The following is a 23,236-nucleotide window of genomic DNA, read 5'->3' on the forward strand; positions in this document are numbered from 1 at the left end:
GATAGCAGTGTTGGTTTAATGTCAGGTCGGTGACATGGAGAATAACACATGTTCTTCCTCTTTTCTGCCTGTGAGGAACTTTAATACCACCGTGCCTCGTTTGCTTATTTAGTAGTCAATCTGTGTTTATGGTATAATACGGAGGAAGCCAGTAAAAGCACTTTTGTCTGCTCATAAAGCCATCCGGTCAGCAATAACATGCTGTTAATACGTAGAGAATCAGGTGCTCCCATCAATCATAAACACAATGTAATGGACAATCTCCGCGGCAATAACTAAACACTAAACACTTTAACCCGGTGGGTTGGCGCGGCCAGCTCTTCTCTCCTGCGCTACTCTGAGTTCATGACCTTTGACCTGGTGAACTCTGTGCATGGCTGGGTGGGTTATGATTTACCTAACAGCTGCTATAGCCGTTCCTGTTGCGCAACAAAGTGGTAAAATCTGGATCGAATAATCACACATACGTTGTTGTCACTTTCTATAATCCTAGTTTTTTTTTTTAAACGGAGGTACGTCGACTTTAAATCTTTACACTCTCTGCGGGTGAAGGCTGTGATTTGTTTGTCACGGTTAATCATCGACCTGGTGCTGCTTCAGTTTCCTTGCTCTCTCTCTCTCTCTCTGTCTCTCTCACACACACACATGCTCGCATATACCCATGATTGCATACACTCATGTATAAGGTCCAAGGTGTCTGAGTGGTGGAGATTGTCAAAGTAATTACTGTATTGTCTTTTGTCACTTTATATTCTTTTCTTAATTTCTTTTTATGTGGCAAGACTTCCCTCCTGCTTTTGTTGCCTTTTTCTTTCTTAATTAACACAAACCTGAGTCTGGAAAACCTCAGCACAACAGTGGTCCACACTGAGGAAGTTAGGAAAATCTCCAAGTGGTCAAAAGCAGAAATAGGTTACCCCTACGCTGAACGGTAAATATATTGTATTTTTGACATTCACAAAACATCCAGTTACTGTCAACTCTTTTTTTTTAAAGAGTCCTAAACTGACTTCAACACTCTGCTATACAGAGTGTCAACCTTGCAGTGTCGCACAGCTTCTTTTTTATCACCTCATAGAACTCCCAACGTGAATATTGTCCTCCCTTTGTCATCAGTCTGGCAAGATAAGGCTGATAAGAGATGGAGTCATGTTAACACTTCACACGATAGAAGGAACAGAGGGAGGGAACGTCGTGCAGTGGAAGCAGAAGGAAGGCAACGTTGACACATAAGTAATAAAAAATAATGAGAACTGCATCCTCACTGAGCTGAATGTGTCCCTACAAACTACATGTCGTAATAACTAACGTCTTGATATAATCTAATGTCACCTTGACTTATCACCCCATGCGGCAACCAACTACTGGCTAAAGATAGAAGGAGGAAACAACATCCTGTTCTCCCTCCTTGTTTTGACCTTTGTGTCTTCTGCACATATCAGGAAATGGATAAATTAATAGTTTCCTTCAACTAGAGATATATTTTGCAGGTAATTCTCAGCTCCCCAGCCTTGGGCGAACTAACCAGTGAACAGGTGTGTGGGTGGGAGAGTGGGATATTGGGTCAACTCAAATAAGTCTGTGTGTTACCATGGCTGCTCGGCTTGGTTGCGTTTTACCTTTGTTGACTGCCTCGCCTATTTTCATCAAAGTCCAGACAATCCTGTGACGCACAAAACGCACACACTGCCTGCCCAACTAGCAAGAGGTTGTTTTTTTATTTGGCCTATTTACTTACATGACGTTTGGTCTGACAAGAAGTAGTTTGCTTTGCAGTCTGTTGTGATTGGCTGCCTCGGGTGTTGGAGATTTGAGGACTTAAAGTACAGTGGATTTTTCCCTTCTGAATGCTGGCAGTGTTGGAAAATAACAGAGTAAGAGGTTTATGCTTGGGAAGCCGATTTCTGATTGTTCTCTGTTCCTCTTGTAGGGCTGCAGCCCTTAATGAAGTGGCACACACACTTAAACACACACGCACACAGACAGAAAAAGAGCTGCGCCCACACACTGTAAAACACTCATAAGATAAAGAAGTTGAAAGTCCAACACCCTCTTGTGGTGAGTGCGCAACAGGTTCATGTGTAAAATGGATTACGGTGCCCATCTTTTTATCACAGCCTGAGGGGTCATATTTACACAAAATTCCTCATATAGCTTAACTCCAACTTGTCTAACTTACTGCTGACACACACACACATACACACATAATGAGCATGTGATCTAGTCGTACTCAGTGAACCTTGAGCTGGAGGTTTCAGGGTTTACAGCCCTTCATACTCTCTGATAGGGGTCGGAGGTCAGCAAGGGATCTGAAGAACTCAACAAAACAAGGTTGTAAAACCACTGATAAGGCAAGGTGCCCTGGGGATTTATGGATGTTGTATTCTCATTGTCATGTCAAAATCATTGTGGGCTTTTGTTAGTCTGTTAGCTAGACAATCGTGCATGTGATTGTGCCTACAAATTGAGGCATAATCATATTTTGTTTCAACAAGCATCCATATTATGTTTTTTTGTTGGTACAGACACATTTAAAAAGATGGCTTCTGAATATGGCCATGTTTTTCTTATTTGTCTTCCTTCTTTTGTTCCTTGTGCCCTCTTGGAAAGCAGTTGTGGTTGATGCAAATCACTACAATTTGATTAACCTGTCTCTCTTTGCCCTCTTTAGGGCCCAGATCTGATTGGATGGTTTTGCCAGAATGACAGCCGAAGATCCTGCTTCCTCATCGACCATGAGCAATAACGCTGCCCCCACCAAACCCTCTGAACCTGCTGCTGCCTCCCACCAGTCTCTTCAAGGACAGATCAACATCCCTGAAGGAGTTGTAGGTGCTCCCAATGAGCCTGCACTGGTATCCCTGATGGAGCGCACTGGCTACAGCATGGTCCAGGAAAATGGTCAGCGTAAATATGGCCCTCCTCCTGGTTGGAATGCTGCATCTCCACCAAGGGGATGTGAAATATTTGTGGGCAAGATCCCACGGGACGTTTATGAGGATGAGCTGGTGCCAGTGTTTGAGTCCGTGGGACGCATCTATGAGATGCGGCTGATGATGGACTTTGACGGGAAGAACAGAGGGTATGCATTTGTGATGTACACAGAGAAACATGAGGCCAAGCGGGCGGTACGCGAGCTCAACAACTATGAGGTGCGGCCTGGGCGACTGCTGGGGGTCTGCTCCTCCGTGGACAACTGCCGTCTTTTCATTGGTGGTATCCCCAAGACCAAAAAGCGGGAGGAGATCCTCGAGGAGGTTTCCAAGGTGACAGAAGGGGTACTAGATGTGATAGTTTATGCCAGTGCTGCAGACAAGATGAAGAACAGAGGCTTTGCCTTTGTAGAGTATGAATCGCACCGTGCAGCCGCCATGGCTCGCAGGAAGTTGATGCCTGGACGTATTCAGCTTTGGGGCCACCAGATCGCAGTGGACTGGGCCGAGCCGGAGATTGATGTGGATGAAGACGTTATGGAGACAGTGAAGATCCTCTATGTCAGGAATCTTATGATGGAGACCAGCGAGGAGACAATCAGACAGGTGGGACCGGCTGACTGTTTAGTTTAGAGGTTTCATAATTCATGCTTTTATCGGGTAAAATGACATACCTAACAGGAATAGGTACTATAGCTTACCATTCTTAACCACCCATTTTCTCTGTCAATCAGGTGTTCAGCCAGTGGAATCCTGGATGTGTTGAACGTGTGAAGAAAATCCGTGACTATGCCTTTGTCCACTTTACCTCCCGGGACGACGCTGTCATGGCCATGGACCACCTCAACGGCACAGAGGTGGAAGGGTCCTGCATCGAGGTGACGCTCGCCAAACCAGTTGATAAAGAGCAGTATTCGCGCCAAAAGGCCTCCAAAGGAGCTCCTGCCACTCCAGAGCCTGCTCAACAGAACTACATTTACCAGTGTGATCCCTACACATTGGCCTACTATGGTTATCCCTACAACACCCTCATTGGACCCAACAGGGACTACTTTGTCAAAGGTTAGAATTCATTCTTTCTGCTTTTGTACCAGTGATGATCAGTTGCAAAAGCCAGTGTTTCTCTGAAAGCCATCTGTTTTTGTAAATGTCGGTGGCAGCAGAAACTCAATAGGCCAATGCACTGCAAATGGTCTGATAATGACATCCAAAAGATGATAATGTAGGAACAATGACTCCATCAATAGGGAGCTATGATTTTTGAAATGGTCGTGATGACTAAGGTAATGATGATTTCATCTTTGATGACTAGATTGTCATTTGACAAAAGTTTTAAAATCTTAACTTGATTAGGGTTTGTGGCTTAAAATCAGAAATATGTTGTTAAAAGCAAAGACAAAACAAGGTGATGGACCAATGAATGCTAATCCCATTATCTCTGATGATTGATTGAAGATGGTGTTTGGGTGGTAGCAGGAAAATCTATTTCACTTTCAACAATCATTGTGTTTTGGTTTTTTCTCCAAAGGATCCCCAATGATACAGAACAATGGTAATCTCTCACATCCTTATTCCTACTTATCTCTTCAATGAACAATAACTTCTTGCAATGTGACAAACTATACATTTTCTAACACCATCCTTTTCCCGCTGTGCTGTCACCTCCCATTTCATGCTGGTTTATTGCAGCGATCACAACAAAGCTAAGAACGTCTAGGAATATCATTTCACAGTGCCATAAACTTGCATAACTGCATCTAGTTCAAGAGTCAGAGCAGTGCTCAGGAAAAAGGCCAAACCGTACCCAAAGAACTCCAAAAATATCCTGAGCTCAGAACAGCACTTTGGGAGCAATCGTTTCCATTAAATTAGAGCTAAAGGACTCTTCTTGCTGCCTCAGTCCCAACATCTTGGGAGGAACTGTCAAAGAAGTTCTAAACTCATCAGAAAATCTTGCCTTACACGTCACCCAACACAACTTTCAGTATAAGTTGCCCCTACTGCCCAAGTCCAAAACCACAACCCCTGTCATCATATTACTTTAATTGTATTTTAAGCAGGTACTGTGCGAGGTCGTGGTCGTGCTGCTGCTGCAGGTAACCGTACCCCTGGACCACGCGGGTCGTACCTGGGGGGTTACTCTGCCGGTCGTGGCATCTACAGCCGCTACCATGAGGGCAAGGCCAAGCAGCCCGAAAAGCCCTATGAGCTGATGCCCGGTCTGGAGCTTGCTGCCTCCGTCAAACCTGGCACAAGTCAGTGAGATAGATATATCCATCCATATCCTTGCCCATCTCAAAAGCCTTTATTAAACCTTCCAGCTCATCATTTTCTGTCTCTCTCTCCTGTGTGGTTTGAGGAACGTAAATCAGGATTATGGTTGTTGCTGGATGGTCAGGCGCAAAAGGACTTCCCTTCTCTTTGCAGTAAAGAATAATGACACAAAATATCTGTCCTTTCTAGCATGACCAGAAAGTAACTGCTATAATTTGTTCCTCGTTCTTTCCCTTTCTCTTCATATCAGAAATTTGTCTTACCTGGTGTTCAGACAAAAACAGCACTGTGTTAAAAGAACACAAGGGGCTTCGTTGTTGGTGGCGCAGTATTGAGACCATGAAATGTGTTTAAGGCTATCAGACGCTGAAACATTGCGCTGTTCAGCAATTTATCCTCTGTCATGACGATCACCAGGTTAATGGTAGAAGCAAACCTGGTCACGTTACAAAGTAATCTACCTGGAACACATCGAATTGTGTTTAGGCAAAAGCTTTTTCCAGATGAGACTATATTTATTGTTTGTTTGTTTTTTGCTGCATTTTGGGCACCCCCAATGCATTGGTTTCATTAACCTGAATAAGGAAGCCATGTTTCTTTATGCAGTGCTGTTGTCTGTCTGAACATGGCCATCGTTATGTGGGGACCAGTTCTTCCACAATCTCCTTTTACACACTCAACTCCAATTTCTATCTGAAAGGTGGTTGATAGTATCTTGAATGTAAAACAAACGATTTGCTTTTCATAAAACCAATATGAAAGTTATTTTTAAACATCAACTCAATGAGTTTAGTTCTCGTAAGAGCAACTGCTTTAGCTTTGTTAGCGTTACGACACTTTCAGTCAAGAACGGAGTTGAGATGCAAAACTAAACGCACAAACTAAAGATTATTTATCTCCTCTTTCCTCTTGTGTCTACTCTATTCTGATCACTTAAAGGATGATACCAGTGTTATGTAGGATGGCAACCCAACTACTGCTGTATACATTTAGTCTAAATGATCACTCTCATGATTTTGTTTTGTTTTGAGGTCTACAGTGTAAAGCATAGGGGTAAACTAGCTGCCGTCCCAACAAAGAAGAAATATGGAACTAAAACACAAAAAAGGGCTTCATGTTTATGTAGGTGGATCATGTAAATTCAAAATTTCAAGTATATTTTTATACAGTAGAATAAAAGACTTCAATGATAGAAAAACAAATCACACACTGGTATTATTCTTTATTACTAAACACAAAAGTGACTCAATCCCCCAGATTGTTTTTTCAACATAACTTTTAACATCAAACTATTTGTCGTCAATATTTATGTATTTGGTGATCAGAGGTCCATATCGTAAAGTGGACGTTCCTGATGCTCCTTTTAGAACAAGTTGACCCCAATCTGGAGATGGCTTTTTAGTCCGTGTAGAATCACAGGATCCCCACCGGATTGAAAAGACTTTTGTCCATCTGAAACAATGACTTGCGTTGTGCTCCCTCTGTGTGTGTATGTTTGTGTGTGTGTGTGTGTGTGTGTGTGTGTGTGTGTGTGTGTGTGTGTGTGTGTGTGTGTGTGTGTGTGTGTGTGTGTGTGTGTGTGTATGTGTCGGAGCACGGAAGTTAATCCACAGTTGAGCACCTTCGTAATCCGAATCACAACGGCAACTTGTGCAACTTCAGTTTTTTCCTTCTCCACTAAATTGTTTCCTTCGACCTTGATTACTTCAGCAGTAACTCCTGTCATAGATTGTTAGTTGTTGTTATGTGAATGCAAATACAACCATTGCTCTATACACTCTGTTGTTTGCAGCGGTCCCGTCTGTCATCCAAGCTCTCATTCATGTGTCTCTTTATGTGCAGTGGGGTTGCCGCCTCTGGGTGGGCATTACCCGATGTTCAGCACGGCTCCTGCAGCCAAGATGATGGAGGAGGGGAAGGTGCACACGGTGGAGCACCTCCTCAACCCTCTGGCCATGCAACACCCTGAACACACCACCGCTACAGCTGCTGGCACCGTCCTACCGTCGGTCTCTACCCCTCCACCTTTTCAGGTGTGCATTATGACACCGTTAGAGGTTTCACAGATAAAATGAAGTGCTGATAAAGAAGTAAAATATCCAGCGCCATCTCAGGGCATGCATGGGTACTGCATCATGCAGTATCTGTGGAGAATTTTACACCAAATTCCTCACAAAGCTCGAAAAAGCAATACACTGAATCAGCATTGCACTATTACAGAGTTGTATCAAATTTGCTGCAGTAGAACAGCAGTCGTTTGTATTCAATGCATTCTTCTCCTTTATCAAAACCGGGCGCCTACATAGAGAGGCGAAGACCCGCCCCTTCCGGTTGACCACCATGGGACCTTATTTCGGAGAAACTATGTACGGTAGTCAACGGCAAGAGACAAATAATTATTTGATCCCGTTTGAATTGTGCCAAGATTTACCCAATTCAAAAGATAACTTTCACGTCAAGAGAGTTTTGTCGTGAAAACTGTTTAAGTATAGGACTGAACTACACACCCAAAAGTCGCGTAAGTGAAGTCTCTCGCTGACATTTGTGCATGGATCAGAGCTCAGTTACCTAGCTAGCTAGCAAGCCAAGGTACCGGCGTTGTTGGTGTGAGACCAGAGATGTAGTTCACTGATCGGTTCCACACAGGCGTCAACCTCCGGTTCTGCCGATTGAAGCCAATGCTGAAGTGTCTTTAACTTGCATTCTCTTTACTGACCAGCAGGGGGCGACTCCTCCAGTTGCAAAAATAAGTCTGTATAGAAGTCTATGAGAAAATGACCCTACTTCTCACTTGATTTATTACCTCAGTAAAACATTGTAGATTGGTTGCGAAAAAACACAACATGGAGATGGTCATATTCCAAAATGACGACGACGAAATTGCTGAACTTTAAGCTTCAAAACGGCAGTCCACAAACCAATGGGTGATGTCACGATGACTATGTCCACTTCTTATATACAGTCTATGGTTTCACATAAAACGAAAAGATAATACGGCAAACCTAAGACAAACTGTGACTTTCTTGACTGGCTAAATTATTTTTTACATTGACAAACATAATTTGTCATTCATGGCACGATTCAAACAGGATCAAAAGAATATTTGTCTCCTGCCGTTGACTACCGTTCATATTTTTTCCGAAATAAGTTCCCATGGGGAAACCGGACGTGGCGCGACTTAGCCTCTCTACTAGCCACCACGCAACTCTGCAACTGTGTTAAGCTAGTAGCCGCTAATGTAGCCTTTAGTCTCGAACCTCAAGCTGAGATGAGGAGAGGATGACAGAGTAAATACAGTGGAGTAAAATGTACAAGAGTTACGATCCACCACAGATTATATGACAGACATTAATTAAGTATTCATACTCTGGGAACTTTATGTCAGATTGTTTAACAAGGTTCATAACTCACAAGTGAATGCATTCATTCAATGAATGTATGCTTTACAAATCCTCTTACCCACCATAGTCCTCTTTTTTCTGCATTCCCCAGGGACGTCCCATCACTCCGGTCTACGCCATGGCCCACAACGTACAGCGTATCCCAGGGGCCGGTGGCCTTTACGGAGCTGGATACGTCCCCATCTCAAACTACGCTGCCAACACAGTGGCTCTGGCCGCTCTGCAGAAGAATGCGGCGGTGGCTGCTGCGGCTGCGGCGTACGGCGGGTACGCGGGCTACGCGATGCCACAGGCCTTCCCCGCCACGGCCTTCCAGCTGCCCATCCACGATGTCTACCATACGTATTGATTCTGAGGGTCAGACCTTGTGAAACAACGACAACGTTACCCTCTGACTGAACCGCCACCACCACCACCACGTCTGTCCCATCGTACAGAAATGTCACTTTAACATCCAAAAGCTCTGAAGGAATGTCGTTTGAAGCAAATATCTCGAAAACAAACAAAACAATGACCTACTGGTCTCAGTATATCCTGGACCCGAGGCAACAATATGACAGGCTTAATTATGACAATAATAACAACCACATCTCTATCTTGCTCTCTCTGTGTGTGTGTCTCTCTCTCTCTCTCTCTCTCTCTCTCTCTCTCTCTCTTTCTCTCTCTTTCTTTCTGTCTGTCTCTCTCTTTCTGTCTGTCTGTCTCTCTCTTTCTCTCGCTGTCTCTCTCTCTCTCTCTCTCTCTCTTTCTCTCTGTCTGTCTCTCTCTTTCTCTCTCTTTCTTTCTGTCTGTCTCTCTCTGTCTCTCTCTCTCTTTCTCTCTGTCTGTCTCTCTCTCTCTCTGTCTGTCTCTCTCTTTCTCTGTCTGTCTCTCTCTTTCTCTCTCTGTCTCTCTCTCTCTCTCTCTCTCTGACCCCTGTCACCATGTTGCTACGCAAACAGAAACACTGAAGGTACATTCAAGTATTTATGATGAGAAGATACATATTTAAGGTTTTACTCTCTGTAGGTTTCTCTTATTATCGGAGCTCTCTGAAGCAGGAACGATAGACCTTCACACTGTCACAATTTTTAAAAAGGGTGGGGGTAAAAAAAAAGAAAAGTTATTTGAAAGAAAGTAAAAGTACAACAGGAACTACTGACAGTCAAGGATGCTGCTGAAGACAGCTGTGTTTGGATATACTAATGTTTTATTGCCATGAATATAGAGTCTTTTAGCCAATTCTACATACTGTAGGTGATGCTGTCCGTCCATGCTGGTTGAATGTGTAAGCTTCGAACATGTCTGTTTTGGTACTTTTTGCTTTTTTGTTCATGTAGTTTTATTTGTGTTTTCCTTGTTTTCAATGAAGGTTTCTGAGTGCCGTGTTCATTCGCTCACGATTAGTCTGCTCGTTGTTTTTTTGTTGTGTCTCCTCTTTCACTTCCGGAAACATGTTCTTGGTTTGTTTGAAGACAACGTCGCCAGCTGAAGAATATTTTTGTGGCAGATTCCTTCAGGGAACGAATGCGAAAGAAAGACAACTGGAATGCTTTTGTCAAGCTGATTGTATCCATTAGCCTGATCGACAGCGCCGCCGTGTACGTTGAGATGTTTCCCCATCCCCAGAAACTGCACTGGCAGGGGACCGAACACTCTCAATTACATATGTCTTTATCAGCGTGTTGTTTTTTACTCTTGAAAAGTGAACAAACAAGGACAGAAAAGAAAGAACACTCTGCCACTTAAAGCACTCCTGTATTTGCCAATGCCAACCCAAAAACAAACGTAAGGCTCCATACACTCCAGTCTCCTGATACCAGAAAGATTCTCTCTGCCTAAATACGGTGCCTTACATCTGCACACTGTACGTGCTACCTCGTGCTTTTCACTGTGCCTTTCATAACGATGTGAAGCCCACTGTGGTTGGCACAAAGAGAAACGTTTTCTCCTTTCCTGTTTCCAACGATTTGTAGTATTGCTGTGTTTTGGTGAGGTTTTTCACTCTCTTCCCTGAGGTAACACTCCGTATGTCTGGCATCCCTTTCATTTCCCGTCCTCCAAACTGTGCTTGACTGAGGAGCACTCAAAAGTATTTATAAAACGCAAGAGATTGTGACATACCAGATGAAGAAATGTCAAACACCAAGCACACATTTGCGTATAAACTGGGCCAGTTTGGTGTTTTCTCAATTACTTATGTGTGACAAAGGTTTTCCTCGCAGATAAAAGCATTAAAAACACAAAAGAAACCCTTATGGATGATTAGTATGCACTATTAAAATACGCCCTGTGATGTTGGACCGGAGAAATACCTTGTTTTTGCTAAAACTGACAAACGGAACGGATGCGAGCAGCTGCCGATCGTACCGATGCCGATGGCACTCCAGCCATCTTTATAAAAGAGAATGCAAAACATTTGTGTACTCGATTATATTTGTCGACCACTGTTTGGTAGTTGTTTTTATTGTGTTGAAAGGGGCGTATTTTATTTTTAAAAACACAAAACAACATGATGCATCTGACTTTGAGAATTTCCTGCATCATGACTAAGTTTTATCTCCGAGTCGTTTCATGAAAAAGCAATCAAGACATATTTGTCTCATCTCACTCTGTCGTCTACTTGTTTCAACAACTTTTTCCTCTATCCTCTAAAACTGGATTGTTAGAAAAACAAACTGCTGACAACTGCTTTTATTATTTTCTTGTATGATGACAATAAGTCAGGATATATTTAATATATATGCATTACGTGTTTTGTCTATGAAGTGAGAAGAAAAGGTATAATATATTCTAAAACATATTTCCTTTCTTTATCTACACCGTGTTTCGGGATTTAAAAGAAAAAAGTCAAAGTAACAAAAGTAGAGAAACAATATTTTCTTTTTTTTTTTGCCAAAGTGTCCAATAGTTTTGAAACCATTCAAGGTTATTGTGTTTTTGTCATTGAGTGTCATATTCTGTTTGCTATTTTGTACTGCATTTGGTGTTCTGAGTGGGAACACGGAGGCCTTCTCGTTTAGCTACATTTCTTTTTTATCAGTGTCAGCTAAAAACTAAATCTGGTCCGTTGCGGTGTTGCAACCCGTCGGCACTTTAAGCCGTTGGTCGTTGCAGCTAAACCGGTAAATGTCTGATCGTGATTTAGTCGCCATCCAAACTGCATGTGTCTGCCTCCCACTCAAAACGCCCGCTTTTCTTTATATTGCCTGCATTTGACCCACACGACGGGCTGAACTCCTGCTCCTTGTGTCAGTGGGTGTTGTCACATGCCTAGTTTAATGTAGGTGTTGCCATTTAAACCTTTCCTAGTGTGTGCCTTATTGCCAAGATGTGCCCTTTGCTATTCCTCTGTAGACCTATGCAGACTGTTTTCTAGCTGAAGGTTTGTTTAAAAAAAGAAGAAAAAAAGCTTGTTCTGTATTATTATATTTATAGTGATGAAGTAGATAAATAAAGCATTTTCAAAAGGATGCACTGCCTACATTTATTTTGTTCGTATTCCCTTTTGTTTAGATTAAACTGCACAACCAGGACCTGCTTAAAGGGTCTGAAGTGTCCTCAGGCAGACGACTTTGACTATGACCTCTGTGAATGAAAACCCATCCCTGACCCGACACATCGGCTACTATTAAGCAATGTGTCATCATGGGGAGAGCAGAGAGCGAGAGAGAGCAGTGCTGGGAGAATGTCTCATAACCCTCTCTGTGGCAGGTCAACTTTACTCTAGAAACATGTTGTACCCAAAGGAGTTCAGGGAGGCCTTAAAGTAGCCTTCAAACTGCAGTACAATGTGTGCAGGAGGGCAGGTACATGGAGGACCTTTCAGCCAACTGTTTTACCGTTACAATGTGGTGAAAGGTTACAGAAAAACAACAACCTGCTGAACTAATACATCTTATTTTTAATTGAACATACCAATCTGTCTCAAGTTAAATCATGTTCTTTAGATATGAACTCTCACTCAGCTTCGTCCGTGCAATGATCACCTTGCTAGTTTCTACAATGAATATTTGCAGTTGACCATTCATGTCACAACATCGATGCGATTTGGTAATGATCAGAGAAAGGTATAAATGCTGAATGTTTGGTAAATCCATCAGGGTTGATCAAACTATACTCAGAAGCAGCACTTTAATGGTGCATCTACCTCATAAATCGTGGCACATGATGGCGCATTATCTGCTTTTAATAATAACAAACATTGGTGTCAATATTGGTGATTCTGGCTCTTGTATTTAATGGTACCGGATCAAAAAACTAATTTTGTGGTTTTGCCCACCCCTCTTTGTGTGTCCACACAATTGAAACAATTAAGTAAAAGGCAAGAATGAGTTTATTTCCCGTGATGATTATCTCCAACATACCGCCTGAATAAACACAAACCATGTCAGAGAGACATCGTGCTGTCAGAGTGGAGTTGTACATTTAAGACAATAGCGCCATCTGGTGGTAAACGCACCTCATCAGAGCAGCCTGCAGCAGAGCCGTTCGGTGCATGTTTTCACTGGCAGCCATGTTAGATCCACAGTCATCAGTGCAGAATATAGCAGCAAACGAAACACATTTCGTCTTTTTGCAGTTCAAATATAAATTCACCACATGCATGAAAGGTACATTATCATACAGTCTAAGTGTTGAGACAAACATAGTGATTTATTTAGCGCAGAACACAAATACTGTAGGCTGGGGAGTAAAATACACACACAAAAAACACACAAAAAAGTAATTTCACCTGGTTTTCTGTGGTTTTAATGTGCGGAGCAGGGAAAGTCTTCTGCATGCATGGAACATTTTCACATTATTATTATGTTTATAATAATTAGTCTGTTATTTATGCTTTCATGTGAAAGCTGTTATTTGTGCTTTTCATTTTGATGCGTTTGTGCTGTGGCCACGACTCCCTTGGAAAAGAGATTTTGCATCGCAATGGGACTATAGGGGAGGTTAAATATATAGCATAGATACTGTATTATTTATTGTGTTATTTGTTGTATTAAATTCCATTCCGATCTTTAATTCCTATTTTGTTTTTAAAAAAGCAATAAAAGCACAAAAAAATATAGAAATATCCTTAAAACAATGTCAAAGTTGTGTTGATCTAACTTGCACTACAATTGATTCCCCGGCAGCCAACCGCGGGCGCGCTGTTTTTGCACGCCTGCTGCTGTCTTCACAGATCTATAAACAATGCAGCTAGGCTGACTCTATCTGCAAAAAGCTGAAGGGAAATCCTGATGATTTTTACAGCTGCTAAAATTCCGGACCGTTCCTGAACGTAGCCTCAGTTTATATTTGGCTTAAAGGAGACGCAACAAAGCGCACAAAATGGTTGTGCGTCGGGCCCGGGCGAATAAGTAGGTTTACTATAGCTTTAAGAACGCGAAAATAGTGTCTGCTTCTTTAAAATGATATCGGTTTATTGCTGAATAGATAATTAAGAAAAGTTTTCAATTCCTAATCAATAAATATATGCATTTTATTTGCGAGGAACCCAAGGCATTCACAGAAAATGCCCCAGTGTTGGATAAAGGCCGCTCGCAATCAAAACAAACGTCTTTAAACCAGATGCTGTCCGTTTTTACTCAAATTGCTAGTAAACCTGCTTGACTTTAAGCTGAAGTGGAAGTAGGCTGAGGTGTCCTCACGGTGATGGAGCTGGTGGGCAACCGAACTGGGGGTGTAAATAAAGGTGACGATCTGGCGGAGGACAAGGCCGCAGAAGGGACCCCGTCCGCCAGTGCGACCGTAACCCCGCGGAGGGGGCTCAGAGAGCGGGGAGCATGCCGCCCGAGGTCTGGCGTCTCCGCTTCGTTAACAGACGTCAACGGAGCAGCGTCGAGCCCACAGAGCTCGGGGCGGGTTTTGAGAGACCGGTCAACGAGGGCAGTACCGGCCTGGCTGAAGGACACCAAGAGCGACGACGAAGACGAACCGAGCCCGGACACCGGTGCGACCAAGCGGAGGAAAGTTTCCAACTCGAGGCGGAAGAAAAATTCCGAATTTGCGGGTTCTGCTGAGGCTGGAGGGGGGGTCGCAGGTGACAGCCTTCAAGGCACAGAGTACGTTTTGAATTGAACAGTCGTAGCTAATAGTTTGTTTATAATGAGCAGGGCTACACTTAAAACCTGTGTTTATGTCGGCGGGGTCAGTTCCTGTCAGACGCAGCCTTCACATAGCTCGTCCCCTTTCTGCAGCTCTGCATGGGGAGGGTGGAGTTAAACTCACCTGGCTTTACAAATTGACACTTTTATTTATTTATTCCACCACTTTGAAATGCATTGCTGCATCAGATGAAAAATGGGAATGGTGGCATGTCAGGCCTCAGTGTTTTTGTTTTCTTCCTTTCTTGCAGCTCAGAGGACTCCAAGAAACCTGCCACAGATGCTCAAGGTAATCAGACACTCATTGATGCGTCTCTTGCTGAATCTACATTTAATTGACATCTTATGCTGTGTATGTGCAAGTGGGTTTCCAACAGAGCTGCCCTTGTGTGTGATTGTGCCTGTGCCACACTTCAAGGCACACAGTGTGTTTGATGGCGTGCTGTTCTGCTCCCTCACTCCAGCTCTACCTTCCAGACGCCCCCCAGCACAGAGCCGTGCCAAGCCCCCGTCTGGCAGGGCCGTCCGCGGCTCTGCCAAGCCTGTGTGTAAGACCGAACCCGGAATGGAGACTCCAGCTGGTGAGCCACCTGTTGACAGTGAGCCACAGTGATTCAACATGTGGGCTCATAGTACACAAGTCATATCATACAGATGCAGGATATTATATCTTCAGGATGTTCTGTCTTCAATAGAAAACCTTCAGTTGTGATTATGGATTTTCAGTGTGACTAATGGGATCAGTGCTGCTTTTTGAGCTACAAATGTGGTTGCAATCTTTTCTTGGTCCCTCTCTTCGACTTCCAATAACTCACTGGAGTTGGGTTTATGCTCGTCTTAGTGTCCCCCGCGAGACAAAAATGATGTCATCACGTATTTTGCGTAAAAAGTGCCGCAAATTTCTGTAAGTCGCACCCACTGTGCGCTGACATCACCCCCACAAGTACTGATGAAAGCAAATAACTTCAATTCAGAAGTAAAATTATGAATAAATGCTTTTAATAAGTCTCAGGATTTTGGAAAGATCAATTAGTCGTTAAATGCTTTATAAACAGGAGACTATAAAAATCTACATTTGAGGGATTGTATTAATGCGATGAATATTTCATACAAAATATGAGTTTAGTTATTTATATAGTTCTCCTCAGCATCCAGAACTTGCATGTTTTTGGCAATAGCGGTCTTGACGTCTTGCTTCTTAACAGAACTTTTTTTTTGCAGTCGACTGCAATAATATGTCTCCATGCTTTCATGCCTTTTCTCATTTTGCATCGCTTCTGCAAACGTGTACATATATGTATAACTGAAGGCTCAAGTGCCTTACGGTGCTTTTGTTGCCTCTCATACTTATGATGTCCATGTACATACCTTTCTCTGTTTGTCATGCAGCAGTGGAAGGAGAGGTAGAAAATAAAGACAACTATGAAATGTAAGTATATATTTTTTCCCCCCTTTGATGAAACCTAATATGCACATTGTGAGCGTTAAGGCTCCAGGCTCAGTGAGCCAGACAGAGCTAGAGACCACGCAATGGCTGGAGATGCATCCTTCTAAAAACATCCCACTTATTCCTTGCCTTAGACCGCTTCAGTTTTATTCAGTAGCTATGTGGGAAAGTTTGTCTTGTGTTATTTAGTGGAACTGACCCTTTAAAGAAGTGGTTATGTAGGATCACACTCTCGGTTTTACAGACACTAACGCAGAGATAGAAGCTAGCGGTATATATTTATTTGGTCTGACTCTGGACGATATTTTTTTAAATCACACATGTAATAGCTTTATTAGAGAAGCTGCATAATATCTTGCCTGGATATTTACGGCCCTCTGAGCCTGTTGCTTTGAAAGCATACTGCTTTGCATGTCGTCACGGTGTGTGACTGAGTGAGAGTGCTGCTGTGTTTTGATGACCGTTGCGTTTTTTGCGCGCGTGCTGTCTCAGCCAAAAGAAAGAGGGACGGCAGGACGTCGCTGAGCCGGTCTCGGGTGATGCAGACCCTCCGTTTGGGGATGACCCGAGCGACCTCAGCTACCAGCCGCAGAGTCAGAGGTACGCTCGTCTCAACGTTCACCCGACCCTGAGCAGACTGACCGCAGGGAGTTCTGTTTCAAGTGATTTTGTTCTTTTGCTCCCAGTGGTGCGGAGGAAGAAGAGGGTCTCAGCAGCGATGAAGATCTCCCCTTTACAGATGACCTAAATGACCAGAGCTACGACCCCAATGCTGAGCGGTGTGTGTGAGTGTCTGTCTGTGTGTCTGACAAAATTAGACAAAGGCATCGTATTTTTTGGTGTTCAGTGACGGGACATTCCTCCGTCTTTTTTTTTTTTTTAGGGATGTCCCTAAACCAAAGCGCAGAGCTCCCCCGAGACCCAAGGAGAGGAAAGAGAAAGAGAGGGGACCTAAAAAGGAGAAAGAGGTCGCCGAGATAAAGATAGAGGGTTCGGACAACGTGGAGGGTTTGGAAGAGGAAGTAAAGCTAGAGGAGGAACTAGTAGAGGACCCGGATGGACCCAGGAAGTAAGTGTTACCAATGTACTTTTAGTGCGTGCGTGCGTACAAAGCAAACTCCTTGATTTTCCAACTTCATTTTTGTATTTTTCTTCTTCTTCTCCCCGTCTGTGTTAGGAGAGGCCGGCGGAAAAAAGACGACAAAACCCCGCGGCTGCCAAAGAGGAGGTGAGGTTGAAGGGTCTCAATCCAAACTTTATTCCGTGGTCTAAAGAATCACTCCGTCATTATTTCATTCCAAAATAAAGCACGTGGTAGTGGCTGCTGTTTGACAAAACTGAGCAAACTAATTTGGATGTGCGAGATATTGATGAGAACTTTTGAGACCCATTTAAACTCTGGGTAAAGTAAAATCTGTTGGTTTCTAGCACATCACACATGTGAGAAAAGACTGAACTATATGGTACTTAAATGTGGAGTTTGAACATTTAACAGTTTTTTGGCTGGGCCTGAAGTCATGGCTCGATGATGCACTGGAGCCAGTCTTAGCAGCTCCCCCAACACTGAACAAAAAATGATGTCGCGCATGAGAGCGCGTGGCGGGTGCTCTGGGCTTCGTCGCTATTGTTGCGGCTGTAAATTGACGGATACATGGCTTTAAACCTCACAACCCCAGCAATTTGATCAATTCAGACCGATAGCATTTGTAAAGTGGAGAAGAGCCGCACGTTGCAATGACACGTGCTTCGCCCCACACAGGAAGAAGCCGCCGGTGCAGTACGTGCGCTGTGAAATGGAAGGATGCGGGACGGTCCTGGCTCATCCTCGCTACCTGCAGGTCTGTCTCAGCAAGCGCACAATCCTACCGAGGACTACTTTCCTCACTCGAGCACATGCAGGATTGGAAGACTTTTCCAAACATTGCTGTCAAGTGTTTGGATTTATATATACATATATACATACATACATATATATATACACATACATACAACTTGTAAAGACAGAAACCTTTCAGGTCTGTTTTCAGTTGGCTATCTCGTCCATCCTGCTGTTGATGTTGATGATGATCTGTGTTTCTTTTTGTTCTGCACACCAGCACCACATTAAGTACCAGCACCTGCTCAAGAAGAAATACGTCTGCCCTCACCCCTCTTGCGGACGGCTTTTCCGACTACAGAAGCAGCTGCTGCGTCATGCAAAGCACCACACAGGTACACCCACAGTGTTAACGTAACACATGGTTTCATCTGTGTCTGAGCCCTTCCTGCTGTAATTAATGATGAATTTCAATGGAGAACGCGGCTACATTTGAGTGTTTTGTTGCTTCTAGACCAGAGGGACTACATCTGTGAGTTCTGTGCTCGTGCCTTCAAGAGCTCCCACAACCTGGCTGTGCACCGCATGATTCACACAGGAGAGAAGCCCCTGCAGTGAGTACTTCTCTGTTCTCAGTTACATTGCTCATTTGCTTTCTCCGCTCACCGATTCCTTCAGTTTTCCAAAATAAATACATGCATTTTTTCCTCTGGATCTGTCGCCGTAGGTGTGAGATCTGTGGCTTCACGTGTCGCCAGAAGGCGTCGCTCAACTGGCACATGAAGAAGCACGACGCGGACGCCACCTATCAGTTCGCCTGCTCCATTTGTGGCAAGAAGTTCGAGAAGAAGGACTGCGTGGTGGCCCACAAGGCCAAGAGTCACCCAGAGGTGCTAATTGCAGAGGCTCTGGCAGCCAACGCCGGCGCCCTCATCACAACCCCCGTCTCCCTGCTGGAGCTGCAGGGAAACCCCATGCAAGCAGAGGTCGCCGGCCTGGATGTGAGCCAAATAGGGCAGGACGGGCAGGTGAACCAGCTGAGCCACGACGGTCAAGTTGCTCAGCTGGGTCACGTGACCCAACAGGTGAGTCACCAGGTGGTTTTACTGGGACAAGACCAGAGCCTCCATACCATGCAGGTGCCTGTGACGATTGCCCTGTCCCCCATCGACCCGCCTTCGCCAGCGGAGAACCATCAGCAGACCCACCTCCAGCTCCAGATGCCCGTCCAGTTCGTGCAGGCTGCTCAGCAGCCCCAGATCCAACAGCTGACCCTCCACTCCAGCCAGGTGGTGAGCCAGCATCAACCCCAGCTGCACCCCCTGCAGTCGTACTCCTCCCAGCAGCAGAGCCAGGGGCAGACTCAAATCCTTCAAATGACCTTCCAGCCAGTCAGCCAGTCTCAGACCCACATTCTATCGACCTCTCAGCAGCTTCAGACCCTACATACAGCTGCTCTCCTGTCCCAGACCCAGGACCCGGCCTCCACTAACGGGGACAACTTTATTCTGGACAATCCGGTGCTCTCGTCGGCCAGCACCCTCGTGCACACAGAAGTGATTGGGGAGGACGGCGTGGTCTGGGAGCAGGCGGAACACGAGGACGTTCTGTCGGACAGCACCGGGAGACACGCGCAGCAGTCCCTCATGTGAAAGACTAACGATACAAACAGACGATAGAGGCAGGTCGTCATCAGTGACCTGATATACTGCATTGCAATGTTTGAGGTAAATGTAGGATCACACATATATTACGTACCGGTCACCCATAGTCATACTTGTTAGCTTTTTAGAATATCTGTATCAGGGAACGATGTATATGTGTCCGTGTGTGTGAGCTGTTGCCTTTGTACATAGTCCTGTAAACTGAACTAGCTTTTTACGTGAGTGTGTTCAACGATGCCGAGGTTATGTTGCAAAGCTGTTGTTATCGTGCAATAATATAGCATACCTCTGTGATATACAGCGCACACCTAGTGTGTTCCTAATGAAATAAATCAGCTCTATTTATATCATGAATTAACACGAAACACACATTAAGAAGCTATAATCCGACCTCAACCTGTGTGGGGTGAGAAAATTCTGTTTAAATGAACAGGCAGCTATTTATTTTATTTTTTTCATTTAATGTCCAGGTCTACTGTAAAGCCTTTATTTGGCGAGGTTAAAAGAAAAATACGACAAACTATCTTAAGAGAAACATTTCAAAACCCGAAAAGAAAGACAAAAAAAACAGTTTTACAGCGCTGTAAAAAATATGCACATTTTAGCGATCTGGGCAGTGCCGTTAAACCAGTTTCAACGGCCACCGCATGAGCTCAGTGTTGGTAGACAAACTTTTTACATAATATATATATATACACATATATATATACATACACACATATATATATATGTCCTCGGGCGTCATAGGCAGTCAAAGGTGAGCTTAGATGCTGTAGATCACACCCGTAAAATAACCTCAGGCACAGTCACTGAATTAGACTTGTCATTTGGTAAGCAAAGCTATGTAGACACCTCGGGGCATATGTCAATACTAAACCTGCACCTGTAGAGCAAACACGAAAAACTGTTCATTTATAAAGATGAAAATAAACGTCTTAACATTTGTCTAAAGTGTATTCACTCACAGTAATGAACACAAACCCAAGCAATCCCACAGGATGTCTTGAACTGGGACAATTAGAGTTTTAGTTGCAGGAATAAAATTGTAAGTTGCTTTGAACAAAAAGCGTCGCAGAATGCAATGTAACTAATGACCAGCTGAGTCATTAGCTGGTCCTATAAATGGTTGGTGCACAATTTCTACTGTATATACACTCAGAGAACATTCCAGTACTATTGCTTTACAGTATAATGGCTGAGAACACACCATCAGGACATGTGGAGCTGCTCTCTGTCCCTCTGCGTGGCGTACTGCTTCATAGCTCGTTTAGGAGGAATCAAGGTGTTACTCAGTCCGACCTTCCTCTTCTTCATCTGCTGCCCTCCTGACTCTTCCTCCTCCTCTTTGGTCTGCTGGAGGTTCTGGGATGCTCCACCACGTGAGCCACCTGCGCGGGACTCTGCCTGACCCGACCCCGGCGTCTCCTCGCTCACAGGACTGTCAGCGAGAGTCTGGAGGTCACTGTCATGAGCAAACTTGCACTTGATTCCAAACCTGCACCTTCCGTTTTTCCTGTACGACACGCACACCTTCTTACCTCCGATCTGGGAGGGTTTGGCCTGCATTGTGAGGGGGACGTGTTTCTGCAAGGCGCTGAGCTTCTGGTCCGCCTGCGCCTTGAAAGGATTGGCAAACACGCCGCTGTCAGAAGAGGTGTTCAGAGAGGGCGGAGGTAGTTTGTGGGAGGCGTGGAAACCCGGAGGAGAGGATGGCACGGCGCGCCGGCGGGCTGCAGAATATGCCGGCTTTTGGGGATGCGGTGGCGATGAAGAGGGCTCCGGGTCGGATTCGCTGGAAGCTGAACCAGACTCCAGCATAAAGTTGCGGGTCTTTTTGACAGCTGATGCCTCGCCACCAGTCTCCCTCAAGGAACTTAAAAGATTAAAAAAAGGGTGCAGATAGAAACGGAGACGTTAATAACATATACTAGCTTCGTAGCATTCACAAGTATCTGACAATCTGTTGTGTGCTCGATGTTTTTTAGGGGAATACTTACCAAACTCCACCGTTGTTTGCGTCCTCTACATCTCCGTCGCTGTCGGACTCAGAGGACACTCCGTAGCCAACCAGAGAGTTCATGGCTTTAAAATGAACTAAGCTTGCTATCTGGTTAGCTTGGTCTCAAAATTAAAGCACACAAATTAATGCTGTTCCTTGGTTTGCGAGAATCTTACTGTGAACTGTTGGATGCATTAAAATAATACCGCGGATAAATATTTGACGTCAATCATTCCCATTTCCTCTTTTAACGAGTTCAGCGTCAAATTTTAAGGTCGAACGTTAGCTGCTGCAATTTAGCCGCTGCTCGGTGTTTACATTCTAGCCGCCTGCACTGACACCTGCAGCACAGGCGTGGTATTGCAGCCTTATCACTGATCCAGGAACTAATAGGAAAGGAAATTCACTATATTTTACATACAGGATGTCATACAGTGCAGTATAATCCTCATACATGCATTATTTTTGCATTGCAGAATATGTTGTTGAATAACTTATGTTTGATAAATAAGTTGTGAATAGTGGTATTTTCTATAATTTAAATTGCAAACTTTCCTCTACAATCTGCCTACGGCATACAACACCATCTATCATAAGACCCTCAATTTTATGGTGTTTATGACAGTGTGTTTTTCAATATCCAGATTTGGCTGTTGCACAACTAAATGCTAAGGTTCAAATTAAAGCATTTAAAGCATTAATAGGACGTGTCGACCAGTTACTTTTGACATTTCACATATGAACTGTCTTTAATGTAATTTGTTATGTGAACACATCAGTCCCCAAGAAAACATCATTTGAACTTTGCATGTGTGTGTGTGTTTGTTAAAAGTCCCCAGGGTTCCTTTTAAATGAAGCCACGATCTCGCTGGATTCATACCAAATCAGTATTGTCACCTTATGGAATGAATTCATAAACTCTGTATGTCACAAATTGTTTAAGATAAGTTTAATGACAAAATCCAAATGGACATTTGTCTTGTCAAACACTGGTACTAATAGCCAACATTTACAGCAGCTGCATTCCATTCACATGTTGCGTGCTGGAGGGCTCTGGCATTGTGCATGTTGGCTTACTGACATGGCTTCCTGGCCGTCTAAATGGAACAAACCCATCAGTTATGTCATTGGTTGCACCTGTTGCTTTTCTGCTATGACAATTACATTTTATTCTATTTTATTTATCTATGAGCAGGTCTCCAATATGCAGATACATAGGCTACATTTATTCCAAATGAAAAGCTGTAGCAGACCTCTTATCTTTACTGTATTGGCCATTAACACCGAGATTATATTTGAATGAAGAGAAGACATCGTTCAAATTACCATAATAGTCTTTTATTGGTACTTGCCGTTTCTGTTGTGACGGTACGGTACAGAATGGTTTTTATAGCAATACCACTTTATACAAACTGTCAATAACAAAGTTCTGCATTTAAAATATGACTTACAGTATGCAGTCATTTAGACTGGCCCTGTCAATGTTGTAATACTATACTTGATGCATACATCGGGCCTAGCAGTAGGTCTACTTTAGTGTCATTGGTCGAGGTGAAGGTAATTTGAACTACTTTATATTGTGAAGTTTAATCTACAACAATCATACTTTATAGACTGAT

At 43.8% G+C, this 23,236-nt stretch overlaps 3 protein-coding genes across 6 annotated transcripts in view; 2 read left to right on the top strand and 1 right to left on the bottom strand.

Annotated features, from left to right (window-relative positions):
- Positions 1 to 12,060, top strand: part of rbm47 (RNA binding motif protein 47) — a 31,266-nt gene extending 19,206 nt beyond the window's left edge. Inside the window, exons 2-7 of one of the 3 annotated variants that reach the window (XM_079279542.1) lie at positions 2,672 to 3,539; positions 3,668 to 3,995; positions 4,462 to 4,485; positions 4,991 to 5,188; positions 7,050 to 7,240; positions 8,700 to 12,060. In XM_079279542.1, coding sequence (XP_079135668.1) covers positions 2,703 to 3,539; positions 3,668 to 3,995; positions 4,462 to 4,485; positions 4,991 to 5,188; positions 7,050 to 7,240; positions 8,700 to 8,957 — 1,836 coding nt within the window. In that variant the 5' untranslated portion in view covers positions 2,672 to 2,702 and the 3' untranslated portion in view covers positions 8,958 to 12,060. The remainder of the gene's footprint in view (positions 1 to 2,671; positions 3,540 to 3,667; positions 3,996 to 4,461; positions 4,486 to 4,990; positions 5,189 to 7,049; positions 7,241 to 8,699) is intronic. The other 2 variants (XM_079279540.1, XM_079279541.1) reach the window with 2 other exon arrangements.
- Positions 12,061 to 13,875: 1,815 nt separating this feature from the next.
- LOC306784752 (uncharacterized protein) lies at positions 13,876 to 19,619 on the top strand. Of its 2 annotated transcripts, none has more exons than XM_079278860.1 (12): positions 13,876 to 14,649; positions 14,943 to 14,980; positions 15,156 to 15,272; positions 16,081 to 16,120; positions 16,631 to 16,738; positions 16,825 to 16,923; positions 17,022 to 17,207; positions 17,316 to 17,366; positions 17,898 to 17,976; positions 18,235 to 18,349; positions 18,469 to 18,568; positions 18,682 to 19,619. In XM_079278860.1, exons 1-12 carry the CDS (start codon positions 14,240 to 14,242, stop codon positions 19,604 to 19,606), a joined length of 2,268 nt encoding a protein of 755 aa, XP_079134986.1. In that variant the 5' UTR covers positions 13,876 to 14,239; the 3' UTR covers positions 19,607 to 19,619. The 2 variants fall into 2 exon arrangements, with proteins under 2 accessions (XP_079134986.1, XP_079134987.1); XM_079278861.1 differs by having other exon boundaries at positions 16,825 to 16,917.
- A 1,208-nt stretch (positions 19,620 to 20,827) lies between these two features.
- Positions 20,828 to 21,740, bottom strand: LOC306784753 (uncharacterized protein; the record flags this gene model as incomplete). Its single annotated transcript, XM_079278862.1, has 2 exons — positions 21,616 to 21,740; positions 20,828 to 21,491 (listed from the first exon to the last, which is right to left on the bottom strand). The coding sequence occupies exons 1-2, from the start codon at positions 21,696 to 21,698 to the stop codon at positions 20,828 to 20,830; spliced, it is 747 nt and encodes a 248-aa protein (XP_079134988.1). The 5' UTR covers positions 21,699 to 21,740.
- Between the last annotated feature and the right edge of the window lie 1,496 nt (positions 21,741 to 23,236).

Source organism: Melanostigma gelatinosum (assembly GCF_949748355.1).
Source record: "Melanostigma gelatinosum genome assembly, chromosome: 11".
NCBI lineage: Eukaryota > Metazoa > Chordata > Actinopteri > Perciformes > Zoarcidae > Melanostigma > Melanostigma gelatinosum.

What these genes read in the sequence shown, in the direction of transcription:
- LOC306784752 (XM_079278860.1), top strand. Translation starts at nt 14,240, where the DNA reads ATGGAGCTGGTGGGCAACCGAACTGGGGGTGTAAATAAAGGTGACGAT. An exon ending in GACCCGGATGGACCCAGGAA is followed by an intron (nt 17,208 to 17,315) that starts GTAAGTGTTACC and finishes CGTCTGTGTTAG; the next exon opens with GAGAGGCCGGCGGAAAAAAG. An exon ending in CCGCGGCTGCCAAAGAGGAG is followed by an intron (nt 17,367 to 17,897) that starts GTGAGGTTGAAG and finishes CGCCCCACACAG; the next exon opens with GAAGAAGCCGCCGGTGCAGT.